At 71.7% G+C, this 13,506-nt stretch overlaps 1 protein-coding gene across 4 annotated transcripts in view; it reads left to right on the top strand.

Annotated features, from left to right (window-relative positions):
- LOC104831303 (plectin-like) overlaps positions 1-13,506 on the top strand; it is a 59,196-nt gene that overhangs the window by 22,896 nt on the left and 22,794 nt on the right. For 2 of the 4 annotated variants that reach the window (XM_010566790.1, XM_010566789.1), the window contains exons 2-11: positions 5,644-5,705; positions 7,140-7,229; positions 9,398-9,475; positions 9,587-9,679; positions 10,020-10,186; positions 11,616-11,731; positions 11,862-11,968; positions 12,044-12,163; positions 12,784-12,879; positions 13,314-13,441. In XM_010566790.1, coding sequence (XP_010565092.1) covers positions 5,644-5,705; positions 7,140-7,229; positions 9,398-9,475; positions 9,587-9,679; positions 10,020-10,186; positions 11,616-11,731; positions 11,862-11,968; positions 12,044-12,163; positions 12,784-12,879; positions 13,314-13,441 — 1,057 coding nt within the window. Of the gene's footprint in view, positions 1-3,300; positions 3,413-5,643; positions 5,706-7,139; positions 7,230-7,580; positions 7,659-9,397; positions 9,476-9,586; positions 9,680-10,019; positions 10,187-11,615; positions 11,732-11,861; positions 11,969-12,043; positions 12,164-12,783; positions 12,880-13,313; positions 13,442-13,506 lie in introns of those variants that run through there. The other 2 variants (XM_010566791.1, XM_010566792.1) reach the window with 2 other exon arrangements.

The following is a 13,506-nucleotide window of genomic DNA, read 5'->3' as shown; positions in this document are numbered from 1 at the left end:
GCCGCCGCCTGCCGCGTCCCCTCCCACGCTGCCCGCCGGCCTGCCCGCGGGCCCCAGGTGCCTCCTGCCTGCGGCGGCATCGGCATCAGGGAGAGGAGCCCGTGTCCCTGTGCCGAGGGCGGTGGCTGTCCCCAGGGATGCTGGCTGGGGTCCGGCTCGGCTCCGCCAGGAGCTGCGGCAGCCCCGGGGACTCGGGTGGGGCCAGTGCGAGGCTGCGGGGCTGTCACCGGCTTGGGGACGCGGGTGCCGACGCCATGAGCAGGGGCAGGCGGCAGCGGTGGGGGGACGCTGGCGGCCGTTGCGTGACCGAGCACGGGTGGGGGGGGTCCACCCCGTTGCCTTGCCCTGGGAAGTGCTGGCTGTGCCGGGGCGTGCCGGAGCCGGTGGTGCCTCCTGCCTCCTGTCCGGCCCTCGCCGGCAGCCTGCGCCGCTTGGGTCTCGCTGCTCTGCCGCCACGCGGTGCCCGGGCTGCTGGTGTCGTGCTGGAGGGTGCCACGGTGGGAGCGGTGCCGGCAGCTGTCATGGCCCTCAGGGTTCACCGCTGCAGCAGGGAGAGTTCTTGGCTGCGCTGTCCGGATCCCTCCGGAGCCAGCACCAGTATGGCACGTCTGTGTAGAAGGAGGCGGAGCGGCTCAGCCGGCAGCGTGTGAGCGTGGTGCCAGCCCCGTCCCCGGCCGTGCCAGTGCCCGGGCGCAGGTAGAGGAGCATGAGGTGCCACCGTGCATTCCCACCCTGTTAGTGCTGTTGCCCTGGCCCCTCTCCCCCGCCCCATCGGTGATGCCGTCGCCCCTTGTCCCGGTGCCCACGTGCTGGCTGCAGCGCGGTGAGCTGTAGCTCCGGTATGTCCCTACCCTCTGACGCGTGCTGGCGTCAGCCGGGCTCCCGGCGCTGCAGTGGCTCCACGCACCAGATGTGCTCTGCGCCAGATGTGCTCTCGGTGGAAAATGTGCGTGCGGAGCCTGTTGCCGCCCGCATTCCTCAGCGGCCGCCCTGGCCCTGCCCCAGCGGGCAGCGGGCCGGCAGAGCGGCGCTGCCTGTGCCGGGCTGCCTCCTTCCCGGCAGCGGGTAGCCTCTGCCTGCAACCCAGCCCTCCCGCTGGCCCTGCCTTGCCACCCAGCTGCCGGGGGGGATCCCGGACCCCTGGGCCACGCTCCCACTGCTGCACGGTGGCTTCTGCCAGCGCCGTCCCTGGCAAAGGGGCACGGGAGCGAGGGGGGGTCTCGCAAACCTGAGAGGGGCTGCGGCGTCAGCACCCCATGCCTGGGGAGCAGGACACCCTCTGCCCCAGCCTCGCCGTGCACCCCAAACCCTGCCAGCCCCCCCGTGCCACCCAGCTCTGCGGCCCCGTGCCCGGCTCCCACACGGCTGCTCGCTGCCGGCACAGCCGAGGCTGGGCAGGGCTGAGCCCTCAGCAGTCCCCGCTGCTGGCGGAGGTGGGTGTCGGTGGGTGCTCCCCGTGGCGCCGCTCGCCGTGCCGGCGCCTCGGGCAGGGCGCGCCGGTCGGGCCGTGAGTCATGACGGGACGATGTGCTGGCCCCCATGTCCCTTGGACTCCACACAAGGGTCGGGCTGTGCCCGCCGGTGCTGGCATTGGCACCGGCGCTGCGTGTGCAGGATGTGGGCGCTGGCCTCCGTGCCGGGGCCGCACCAGGCTGGCAGTGCTCAGGGTGCCTGCGGCTGCACTTTCCCCTTGCTGCCTGCACCCCTGCGGTGGATGACATGGCTGCCGCGGGTGCCACAGCAGGGCTGCCGGCCCCCTGCCACCCCGAAGTCCCCGTGGCACCCCGAGATCCCCAAGCGGCGGGGTGTGGAGGGCAGGGAGCAGAGCGGCCGTGGGCTCCCACCCTCTGCCACCCCTCCTGCTCAGGGGTCCCTGGAGCTGGGCTCCCCAAGGAGGGACGCGTGGCCGGGCTGGGTCCTGCACGGTCCCAGGTGGGACGTGGCAGGCGGTGGGGTGCGAACCCTGAATCCTTCCGGCGGTCCCCAAAGCCGGCGGAGTCACCGGTGAGCATGGCACACGCCTGACGGCCGTGCGGCAGGAGTTGCTCCGCAGTGGATCCCTGAGGAGGGGGATTCCTCCTGGCATCGCTTGTGCCCCCGTCCCATGCGAGCACCCCGTAGGTGCCCGTGGGACGCAGGGGTGGGGGGGGGCGAGGCGCCGGGGACCTTGGGTGCTCTTCCGGGGTGCTCGGCCGGGAGCAGACCCGCTGGCGGGAGGCGTGGGCCTGGCTGTGCCGGAGGCGGCACAGGAGCGCCCGGAATGCGTCGCCGGCAGCGCCGGCGGGGGGGGAGGAGCTTGGCTGGGCTTGGCCCCCCGAGCCGGCGTGGGTGTGGGGACGGCACCTCCCCGCCTAGGGGGTCTGTGGGTCTCAGCCCCCCTCCCCGGCCTGGGGGTCCTGCAGCCCTGGGGATTGGGAACCCGAACCCCCCGGGAGGGGCACTGGGGCTCTGAGCCCCCCGAATGTGGGACTTGGGAGCAGGGCTTGCAAACCTGGGGGTCCTGAGCCCCCAGACTGTGGGGACCGTGGGTCCTACAGCTCCGGGGCATGGGGCTGGGGGTCCTGAGGACCCTGAACTTTGGAACCGAGTGGTGTCAAGACCCCTGGGGAGAGGGCCTGGGGGCTCTTGGAGGTCCCAACCGGGGGACTGGGGGGCTGTGGCCCCTGAGCATGGGGACAGGAGTGTCCTGAGGACCCTGGGCAGTGGGATGGGATGTCCCGAGCTTGTGATCCTGGGGGTCCTGAGCCTCCTGGGCTTGGAAACCTGGGGGTCCTGAGACCCCGGGGTGGGGGGACCAGGAGTCCAGCAGCTCCGGGGCACGGGGCTGGGGGTTTCTGAGTACCCCAGGCATCGGGACTGGGGGTCCCAACCCCCCCCCCGGGCTTGCAGACCTGGGGGTCCCAAGGCCTCAGGGTGGGGAGACCAGGAGTCCTGCAGCTCCGGGGCATGGGTCTGGGGGTCCCAACCGCCCCGGGCTTGCAGACCTGGGGGTCCCGAGGCCCCAGGGTGCACTGCGGGGGTCCCCCTGGGGGGGCGCGTGGGGTCCCTGCCCCATCCCCCGTGGCTCCCGGGGCGTGGGGAGGAAACGGTTAAGCAGTCATGGGCTGGGGAGGTTTCCTGTGGGCAGGATCCGTGCCCGGGCGTGGGGAGGGAGGGAGGGGAACCCCAGTCTCCTCCCTGGGGCCGCCCCACACCTCGGTGGGAGGGAGGTGTCGGCAGGGACCGGGCTGGCAGCAGGGGCAGAGCGGGAGGCGAACCGAGCTGCGTCGGTGCTCAGCGCGGGCAGCGGCGGCGGCCACCATGTCCCGGCAGCGACTGCGCAGCCAGGAGGAAGGTCTGGCTGCAGGACAGAGGACGGGCTCAGAGGACAACCTCTACCTGGCCGTGCTGAGGGCCTCCGAGGGCAAGAAAGGTAGCGGGACCCTGCAGCAGGGGCAATGGCATGGGGCGCGGCAGCTGCCCTCCGTGCGACCACCCTGCCGTCGCAGCGGCGTGGGCCCTGTCCGGCAGAATGGGGGGCTGGTCCCTGCACCCCGCGCCAGGGCGGACCCCCACGCTGGGGTGGTGTCCCCTGGGCAGGCTATGGGGCAGACCCCCACATTGGGGCGGTGTCCCCCAGGGCAGGCTATGAGGCAGCACCGTGGGGCCAGAGCTGGTTGTTGGGACCAGGACCAGCAGCCCCCCACGGCCAGGCAGTCGGGGTGCGGGGTCCCCGTGTCCCACACCGGCGCCTGTCCCCATCCACGCCGTGTCAGTGCTGCCTGCAGGCACGAACACTTCCTCCCACGCCCTGCCTGTCCTGCCTGCAGCATGGCCACGGCCCATCCCTCGGCAATGCCGTGGGGTGGGCGCCGACAGCCGCGGCTCACCTGGGTGTCGAGGATTCTTTGGGTGCGGGTCCTGCCGGGGCAGACGGTGTGGGAACGCTCCCACCTCGGTGCGCACGTACCCACCGGGCGAGCATGCCCCACGTTTCCTTCCTTCCTCCCACACCGCTGCCACTCCCCGGCCATTGCTTCCCTGCCCGTCACGCCCTGGCCTTGCTACCGAGCCGCCCATGAGTCCGGTGGGGACGCGGTGTCCGGTGTCCCCGGGTACCGGTGCGCTCACCTGGGAAGGGTGGGTGTGGGCTGGGCACCGGCCATGGGGCGCTGGGTGCTGCATGGGCAGATCCCGGCACGCTCCGGCGGGGCAAGACCTGGCATGCGCCATCCTGGCCCCGCCGGATCGCCGTGGCGTGGGCAGAGGGGGTGTTGCGGAGGGGCAGTGGCATCGCCCCACACACCTCGGGGTGTCCCCTCCTGCCACCAAACCCTCCTCGGTGCCGGGCTGAGCATGGCACCGGCTGTCCTGGGTTCGGCAGCAATGCTCGGGGTCTTGGGGGGGGAGCGGGGCGAGGAGGGCGAGCTGCCCCCGATGGGGAGCGGGCATGGGTGAGATGGGTGCTCGTTAGTGGGGTGCACGGGATGGGTGCTCGTCGGCGGGGGGGGGCTGCGGTGTGGGGCCGCCTGGCTGCGGGCAGTGCCAGCCCAGGTGCCCAGCCCCGGTGCGTCAGCCGTCGCCATCCCATCCCCTAATGACAGGGCAGTGGACAGGGAGTGCCCGTGAGTCACAGGCCCCATGGCTCTGCCTGCCCGCCGGGGACACCCTGCCTGCAGTGTGGGCAGCCCCGCGGGGAGTCCCGGGGCTCTGCCTGCCGCTGCCCGTGGGAGCAGAAGGGAGAGCTGCTGGCTCCGAGTGATGGATCCTGGAGGGGGTCCCTGCGGGTGCCCCCGGAGAAGCCGCCCCAGGGACGGGGCTGAGCAGCCCCCGGGCCTGTCCCCACCCCGCAGAGCAGCGCTGGGGCGGCTGGGAGCAGCATCTGTGCCCCACGGCTCCTGCAGCTACGGCTGGGGCTGGGCAGGCAGCGCCTGGGCTGTGCCGGGGCAGATACCCCGTGGGCTCGTCCCGATCCCCTACACATCCCACTTGGGGTGAGCATGCTGTGCCTGGGGCTGTGCCGGGGCAGACGCCCCATGGGCTCATCCTGATCCCCTCCACATCCCACTGGGAGTGAGCATGCTGTGCCTGGGGGTACAGACACCCTGTGGGCTCATCCTGATCCCCTCCACATCCCACTGGGGGTGAACATGCCGCGCCTGGGGGTACAGACACCCTGTGGGCTCATCCTGATCCCCTCCACATCCCACTGGGGGTGAACATGCCGCGCCTGGGGGTGCAGACACCCCGTGGGCTCGCCCCAATCCCCCACACGTCCCACTAGGCCATGCACACAGCGCCTGGGGCTGTGCTGGAGCGGCTCCCTGGTCTCCCCGCTGTGGTTCAGTGGCGGGGGGTGGGCTCAGGGCAGGGCTGAGCAGCCTCCCCCCCCCTCCCTGCTCCAGGCATTGCTTCTTGCAGGCATTGCTCAGCATTGCTGGGCTGCGGTGGTGCAGGCACGCAGGGGCCGATCCACATTAACTGTTTCCTTCCCCTTGCACGCCCCGTGACTCACTGCGGCTCCCCAGAGCGGTTGGCTCATCGCTTCCTCCGCCGGCGCTCCCGCCAGCCATGCCGCCGGTGGGGCCCGGTTCTTGCCGGCAGCACCGCTGCGCTGGGAACCCCTGTGTTCCCCCCCTCACCCTGCCCTCTCCTCTCTTGCAGATGAGCGAGACCGGGTCCAGAAGAAAACCTTCACCAAATGGGTCAACAAGCACCTCATCAAGGTACGGGCACGCGCCGCCTTCTGCAGAACCCCAGCTGTCCCAGTGGAAAGTCCCCGGCTGTGCCGGCGGCAGCACCTGGCACCAGATCATCCCCAGCTGCGTCCCCGCCGTGCCAGCACGGCAGAGCATCCCAGGATGTGGGCAGCGGAGGCCCCTGGCAGCGCTGTGCTGGCACAGCCTCTCCCGGCTACCTGTGCTGGTGCTCCTGCCGCCTCGGCAGCAGACGGGCAGCGGTTGAGGCCGCTCGGCTGCCTCCATGGGGGGCTCTGGGGCTGGGGGCAGCGCCAGCGGCCCTTGCAGGCAGGAGCTGCCTGCCCTGCCTCCTCGCTTCCCCTGCCCGGCTGTGCCGTCCCATGGCCGTGCCAGGCATCGGGCCAAGCCGGGAGCTGCTGGCCGCCCCCTCCCATGCGTGCCGTGCCAGCTCCGGGAGGGGATGGTGCTCTAGCCCCAGGCACGAGGGGACCTTTTGCAGGCTTTGATGCCGCGGAGCCTGGCAGCTCTGCCAGTCGCCCTCTCTGCCCTGGCACCGCCGCGACTTCCTTTGGGTACAAGGGTGCCCGCGCCCTTCCTGCCTGCCTGGGGGGAGCCGTGCCCACCGCGCTGCCTGCGCTTGGCAGCGCCTGCCCCGCTCCCTCCCGTCCCATCCTGCTCTCCCGTCTCCAGCCGTTCCCCTCTCCCCGCTCCTTCCCCATGCTGCCCGCGCCACGTGCCCAGATGAACCCCGCCAGGGCCCCGCCGGCGTGCCGGTGCCTGTCCCTGCCGCACAGCGGGCAGAGCCCCACGTCAGCGCCTGGCACGTGCCAAGACATCTCCCCAGCCCCCGCGTGTGGATGTGTCCCTGCATGCCGGGTGCCCGACCCTGTGGCATTGGTCCCGCGGCATCGGTGCTGCCGTGGGGTGCCGTCGCCCAGGGCAGGTCCGGGCCGCCCCCTGCCCACCCTGGGGCTGCCTCCTCTCTGCTGCCTCTCCTAATCTCTCTCTCTTCTCTCTACCTCTCCCCGCGCAGCACTGGCGAGCAGAGGTAGGTCTCTCCCTCTCTGGCTGCCCCAACCACGCTCTTTTTCTTCTCACACCTTCCCCTCCCCACGCTGGGGCCAGACCCCATGGCCGCTGGCATGGTGGGCAGCGGGTCCCCGCATGTGGCAGAGTGATGCCGGACCCAGCCCGGCTGCTGGTCCACAGGGCATGGGGGGGAGATGCTGGTGTGTGCTGGCAGCAGGGACACAGGGTTGGGGTCACCAGGCTGTGCTTGGGGACACGTGTGAATGCCTGCTGCACGTAGGGGGGGGTCACTGGGCTCCCATCCCGGCTGCCCCATTTTGGTGCTGGCTGGCGTGGGGCAGGGGGGAACAACAGAGCGGGGGGGATGCTGGGGCTCTGCAGGGCTCGGCTGCCCCCCCTGGCACCCCCGTAATGCCATCCCCATCCCCACAGGCGCAGCGTCACGTCAACGACCTCTACGAGGACCTGCGGGATGGACACAACCTCATCTCACTGCTGGAGGTGCTCTCGGGGGACACACTGGTAGGTCCCGCGCCGATCCCGCTGCCGCACCGCTGCCGCCCCACTCCCCTGCACCGGCTCCGCGTGCCGGGACCCTCCGGCTGCCGGCCATCCCATCCTCTGCTTCCTGCATCTGCCTCCTACCCTTCTCCCGCTTGGCCTCTTCCCTGCGTTCCATCCCATCCCGGAGAGCTGCCCGGCACTGTGCCGGAGCTCCCCGAGCCTCGCCGGCGCGGCCGCCCCCCTCCATCCCGCAGCTCCCCCAGCCCCACCGCAGCCTCTAACGCCCGGACGTCTCTTTGCTTTGGTGAACTCTCTGCTTCTCCGCGCTGGGCTCCTGTCGGCGGGTCTGCCCTGACCGTCCCCCTCCGGCCTTTGCCTCCTTCCTCTCTTTGCACTGCTCTGGCCGGGCAGCCGAGGGAGCGCGACGTGATCAGGAACTTGCGGTTGGTGAGTGGTTCTGCCGTTTGCTCTCCGCATGGCCCCGCGTGGCAAGCACCCGCCGCCGCGACCGGGAGATGCTCCGCCACCGGCGTGGCCGCACCATCCTGGTGCGGGTATGGAGGAGAAGCGCCGCCGCATGCTGTGCCGGGGGGAGGCGCGTCAGCACCCCAGGGCGCTCTGGCAGCGGGGTCAACCGGGCGTTTGAGCCCAAGTGCCGGCTAGGGCGGGTTTCCCTGGGCCGGGCCTTGCCTGCAGCGGTGAGATAGGAGCGCGGCATCACCGGGAGCAGTGCCATGGGGCTGGGACTCGCACGGGGCCAGAGCAGGGCTGCGGCTCCTGGCACTGCGGCAAGACGTGCTACCTGGCCCCACAGCTCCTCGGGACTGCTAGAGGTCCCGGGGCACCCGGCGAGGGGGATGGCGTTGCGGCCGCTGACACCCCCGGCTCTCCCGCCGGGGCTGGACCCTGCCCCGACTGGCTGTGTTTCCCTTGTGCCCCGTGGCTGTGGGCAGAAGAGACCGTGGTCCATCACTGAGTGGCATGTGGGGGGCTCAGGGGCTCCCCAGCCCTTCCAGCAGCCGAGGCCAGGCACAGCCGCTGCCGGTGGAGCGTCAGGCCTTGCCACGGGGCCGGCACGTACAGGGGGTCTGTCTAGGCAGGATCTGCCCGTGGGGGCTGCCCAGGGGACCCCCACTGGGGACCCGCAGGGGTGGGGGCGTTCCTGCTGGGGTGGTCACCCAGCACGGTGGTGCCTGGTCCCTGCCGTGGGGCGAGACCGGAGCGTGCCGGCGAGCTCTGTGCTGCCTCCAGCACGGCCCTGCTGCATCTGCGCGGGCAGGACGGGCTGCAAGGAGCTGGCGAGGGCAGGACGAGCGGTGCTGCCGGGATGCCACAGGCAGGGGCAGAGCAGGGCTGGACTGTGCCCACGCTGTGGGGCTGGCTGTGCCCACACCGTGGGGCCGGTGCTGCTGCATGGCCGAGGAAGCGCGGGTGCAGGATCCGGCGGTGAGGCCGGCTGCGCTTGCCATTGTTTGGTCCAGCAGCACTTCCTGCCCGCAGCCCCACGGGACGGGCAGAGGATTTCCTGGTGGGTCCGCGCTGCCCACTGCCTCCTGCATGGCGGTGCGGCGGCACCTTGGCTGGGACCGGCTCGGCAGAGCTGCCCTGGGCAGCAGCTGTGATGCCCACGTGCATTGCGGGGGACCCAGGCCCTGGTCCCAGCACCAGCTCCCTGTGGCAATGGGGTGCCCGGCACCTGCGTTCCTCTTGCCTGCCCTGCTGGCACAGGCAGCTGTGGCGTTTTGGGCTCAGCGAGGCGGCGTGGGGAGTCACTGGGCCCCCGGGACGGACGCCACGGGGAGCAGGGCTGCCGCGCAGGGGTGCAGCGGGCGCTGCTCTCGCACCGTGCCTGGCGCTTGGCTTCTCTTGGCACGGCAGCCGGTGGCCCTGGTGCTACGCAGGCGTCGTGGCCGCGCCAGGGCTGGGGGCAGTTTGGGCTGGGCTGGCCCCGGCTGGCAGCTTTGTGGTGGGAGAGGCGGGGAACGTCCCCTCCCCGATGGCGGCATGGGGACAAAGTGCGGAGGGCGTGTGGCATCGGCATGTGTGGCACCGGGAAGGGCTGAGCCGGTGCACGGGGTGGGCCGTGGTGCTCGGTGCCCAGCATCCCTTGCACGCGCGGGTGAGCCGGGGGCAGTGGGATGTGCCCGGCGAGGGCCGCGGCTCATCGCCCCCCACTCTCCCCACAGCCCCGGGAGAAGGGCAGGATGCGCTTCCACAAGCTGCAGAACGTGCAGATCGCCCTCAACTACCTGAAGCATCGGCAGGTGAGGGGGGGGTCGCGGGGCTGGCGGGCTGGCGGGACCCCCCCGGGGACCCCCAGGGCTGGGGTGCGCTCCTCGCCCTCCCTGCAGCCACCGCGTGCCTTGGCCTCGCAGGTGAAGCTGGTCAACATCCGCAACGATGACATTGCTGACGGCAACCCCAAGCTGACGCTGGGGCTCATCTGGACCATCATCCTCCACTTCCAGGTGAGCCCAGAGCCCGGCATGGCACTGGCCCCATGCCCACCGTGGGGCTCCACTGGCACCCGGCTGTGCCCATGCGCCGTGCCCGGCCTGGGGAGAATGTGGCAATGGTGGGGCTGAGGGTGGTGCCAGCGGTGCCGGGAGGCTGGGGGTCTGCAGCAACTGGGGGGGTCCCCGGTGCTGGTTTGGTCCCCCACGTGGGGCAGGAACAGGGTGGTGGTGGGGCTGGAGCATCGCTGCTGGAGGCTGCAGTGGGGTAGGAGACAGCCGCCACGGAGCAAGCGCGCCCGTGCGCGGTGGGAGCTGGCTGATGGGCTGGCGTAACCCCCCCTTGTCCCGGCAGATTTCGGACATCCAGGTGACGGGACAGTCAGAGGACATGACAGCCAAGGAGAAGCTGCTGCTCTGGTCCCAGCGGATGGTGGAGGATTACCAGGGCCTGCGCTGTGACAACTTCACCACCAGCTGGCGAGACGGGCGCCTCTTCAATGCCATCATCCACCGGCACAAGTAGGTGGAGCGGAGCCAGGTCGGCTTCTGGCTGCTGCATGTCGGGGCAGCGTGCCGAGCTGGCCAGGTTGGGCAGCACCATACCTGCCTGCGGGCACAGAGCTCCCATCTGCCTGGCAGGGACCCGGCACCCCCAGCCCTGTCCCTGCGGTGCGGAGCCTCCCTTGGCACAACCGTCCCCTGGCTCGGGCTCCTGGGTGAGCAGGGGCTCCCAGCCCCCGTGGTGGGGAGAGCAGCCCCCGGGGCTGCGGAGGACCCGGCTCCGGCACTGGCAGGATTTCGCCCCTTGCAGCAGCCGGGGGTGCAGGGTGATGCCATGCGTGGGGCAGGCGCGTGCTGGCTGGGACCGGCTGCCGGCGGGGCCAGCTGCGCCGATCCCGCTTTGGGGTGACGCAGGCACGTGCTCCCGACAAGTCTCAGCTCATCGGCCTGTGCCGGCAGTGCCGTGGTGGCACGGGGAGCCATGTGGTTTAGCCACCTTCCCACGCTCCCACCCGACCTGCCGACCCGCTGCCTGCGTGGGCAGGCGGGCGCTGACCCCCCCGGGCAGTGGGCGCCGTGCCCTCCGCAGCGTGCCGGGGCGCAGGCAGACAGGCCCCTGCGGGCCCTGCCGGGGCCGCCGCGCACCTTTGGGGAACGCAAGTATGTGCAGGCGTGCCGCACCCGTGCAGGGTGGGAGGAGGCACCCGTGCCGTGCCGCGCCGCGCCGAGCCGTGCTGCACTCCGCACCAAGCCGCCGCCGCGGCAGGAGCTCACCAACCGCTGCACTGAGCTCAGTCCCGCCATGGAGCGGAGCAGGCGGCATCAGGCCAGGAAGCAGCCACAGCGCCGTGGCACGGGGAGCTCGGCGCGGGCTCTGCCGGGGGCGGAGGACGGCGTGGTGATGGTCTGTGAAGACGTCCCCGAGTGCCCGGCGGCCCCCGGCATCAGCGGCTCCTTCTACTCCATCCAGCACAGCCTGCGCCTCAGGGAGCTGTAGGCACTGGGCTGGGCCGGGGGCTGGGACCCCCCCCTGGGCTGGGGGGGCCGGGGCTGCCACCTGCCCCACGGTGGGACTGGGGGGTCTGCCTGCTCCGGGATCCGTGCTCGGGGCCGTTGGGGTGGCCCCGGCTCCCGGTGCCCTTGGGCCGGGTGTGGGGTCTCGCCGGCACGTGGCATGGGTGTGCAGGGTGTTTGGGTGGCTCGGCAGAGGTGCAGGCAGCCCCTGGGGGGGTGGACCCGCTGTCCCTGGGGTTTTTCCAAACAACCGGCACCCACGCCTGCTGGAAACCTGCGCCGTGGGGCAGGGCGGGTGGAGGGCGCTGCCTGTGGCCTCCGGCCCGGCCGTCTGCCAGGCATCGCGGGAGAGCGGCCGCCGGCACGGACCCTGCTGCCAGCTACTGCGTGGTCCCCGGCGGGACCCCCGCTGACCCGTTCCCGCTGCCCGCAGGCCCATGCTGATCGACATGAACCGGGTGTACCGCCAGAGCAACCTGGAGAACCTGGACCAGGCTTTCACCGTGGCCGAGCGGGACCTGGGGGTGACGCGCCTGCTGGACCCTGAAGGTATGGGCAGGGGCACCCGTCTGCGAGGGGATGGCGTCCTGGGGGGGTGGGGGGCCACCCCGCAGAGCCCCCATCCCTCTCCACCCCGGGGTCCCGCATCCCCCCGCCCAACTGTCCTCCTTCTCCCCAGACGTGGATGTGCCCCAGCCGGATGAGAAGTCCATCATCACCTACGTCTCCTCCCTCTACGACGCCATGCCCCGCGTGCCCGAGGTGCAGGATGGCGTCAAGGCCAACGTAAGTCTGGGGGCCGGGGGGCGTCCGCCTCCCCCCGCAGCGGGTGCCCATCCCCACGTGCCTCCCTCCACCCAGGAGCTGCAGCTGCGCTGGCAGGAGTACTACGAGGTGGTGACACTGCTGCTGCAGTGGATCCGCCAGCACACCGTCCTCTTCGAGGAGCGCCGCTTCCCCGCCAGCTACGAGGAGATCGAGGTGAGGGAGCCGGGACGGTGCCCTGGCACTGGCAGGGGGATGAAAGGCTCCGGTGAGCCGTGCCGGTGCCTGGGGAGGTGCTTGGCGGTGGCCCAGCTGGCTGGCGACCTGGCCGTGGGCTGGCTCATGCCGGGGCGAGTCCTCTCAGTGCAGGCAACCCTGGGCCGGCACTCACCCAGCCCTGCTGCACTGCAGGCTCACGCCAGCCTCGGGGTTGCGCGGCTCCGCAGGGAATGGGGAGATCCGGCCATGGCCACGGCACTGCCTGTCTCTGAGCCCGCCGCCGGTCCCAGCCCCAGCTGGGTCTGTGCAGCCTGGCCCTGGGGTGCTGTGGGGCAGCGGGGGGCTCGGTGCCGGTGCTGGCCAGGAGGCACCGGGGAGCGGGCGGCTGTGCCGTGGCAGAGCCGGGGCACCCCAGGCAGGGAGGGCCCCACTGACTCACTCTTTCCAGGCTCATGGTGAGTCACCAGTGGCAAACACAAGCTCCCCGCCCGGCCCCTTCCTTCCCACCGGCTCTACACGCATGCAAAATGGTGGTGGTGGGGGGGGATTTGCCTGACCAGGGGGTCGCGGCGCCCGGGGGTCCATGCAACCCACCTTAGCGGCCCCCCTCTTGGCAGATCCTCTGGCGCCAGTTCCTGAAGTTCAAGGAGACGGAGCTCCCGGCCAAAGAGGCCGACAAGAACCGCTCCAAGGCCATCTTCCAGTCCCTGGAGGTGAGCGGCACCCGCCGCCGGCCGTGCCTGGGGGGCTGTGGGTCCTGGGGGGCCAGGGTCCTGAGGCACTGGGGTTCTCAGGGCAGGGGTATGATCCTGAGGGGCCAGGGGTCCCGGGGCTCTGGGGGTCCCAAGGGGCTGGGAGTTCCAGGGGTCTGGGATCCTGGGCACCAGCTTGTTCTGGGGGACTGGGGGTCCCAGGATGCCGGGGGTCCTGGGACGCTGGGGGTCTTGCGGCAGCACTCAGCACACCCCTGCCACGTCCCTGCTGGGGCGGAGGCTGTCCCGTGCCTCTCCCATCTCATGGCTCCCACGAGGCTTTGCCTCCGGCACGGAGCAACTGAGATGTGGCACCCACGGCTGGGGCTGCTCCCCCCCGCTGGCTGCTGGGGGTCCCGGGGCCGGCGATCTGATGAACCTGGGGGGGGATGCAGGGCGCTGTGCAGTCCGGGCAGCTGAAGGTGCCCCCCGGGTACCACCCGCTGGACGTGGAGAAGGAATGGGGCAAGCTGCACGTGGCCGTCCTGGAGCGGGAGAAGCTGCTGCGGGCCGAGTTCGAGAGGTGAGTGCCGCGGGTGGGGGGCACCAACTGGGGTGGCAGGGGCTGCCGGCTCTGTGCATGGCGCC

This window comes from Haliaeetus leucocephalus, unplaced genomic scaffold (genome assembly GCF_000737465.1).
Source record: "Haliaeetus leucocephalus isolate CR32 unplaced genomic scaffold, Haliaeetus_leucocephalus-4.0 Scaffold218, whole genome shotgun sequence".
NCBI lineage: Eukaryota > Metazoa > Chordata > Aves > Accipitriformes > Accipitridae > Haliaeetus > Haliaeetus leucocephalus.
This window is presented reverse-complemented; position numbering and strand designations above follow the sequence as displayed.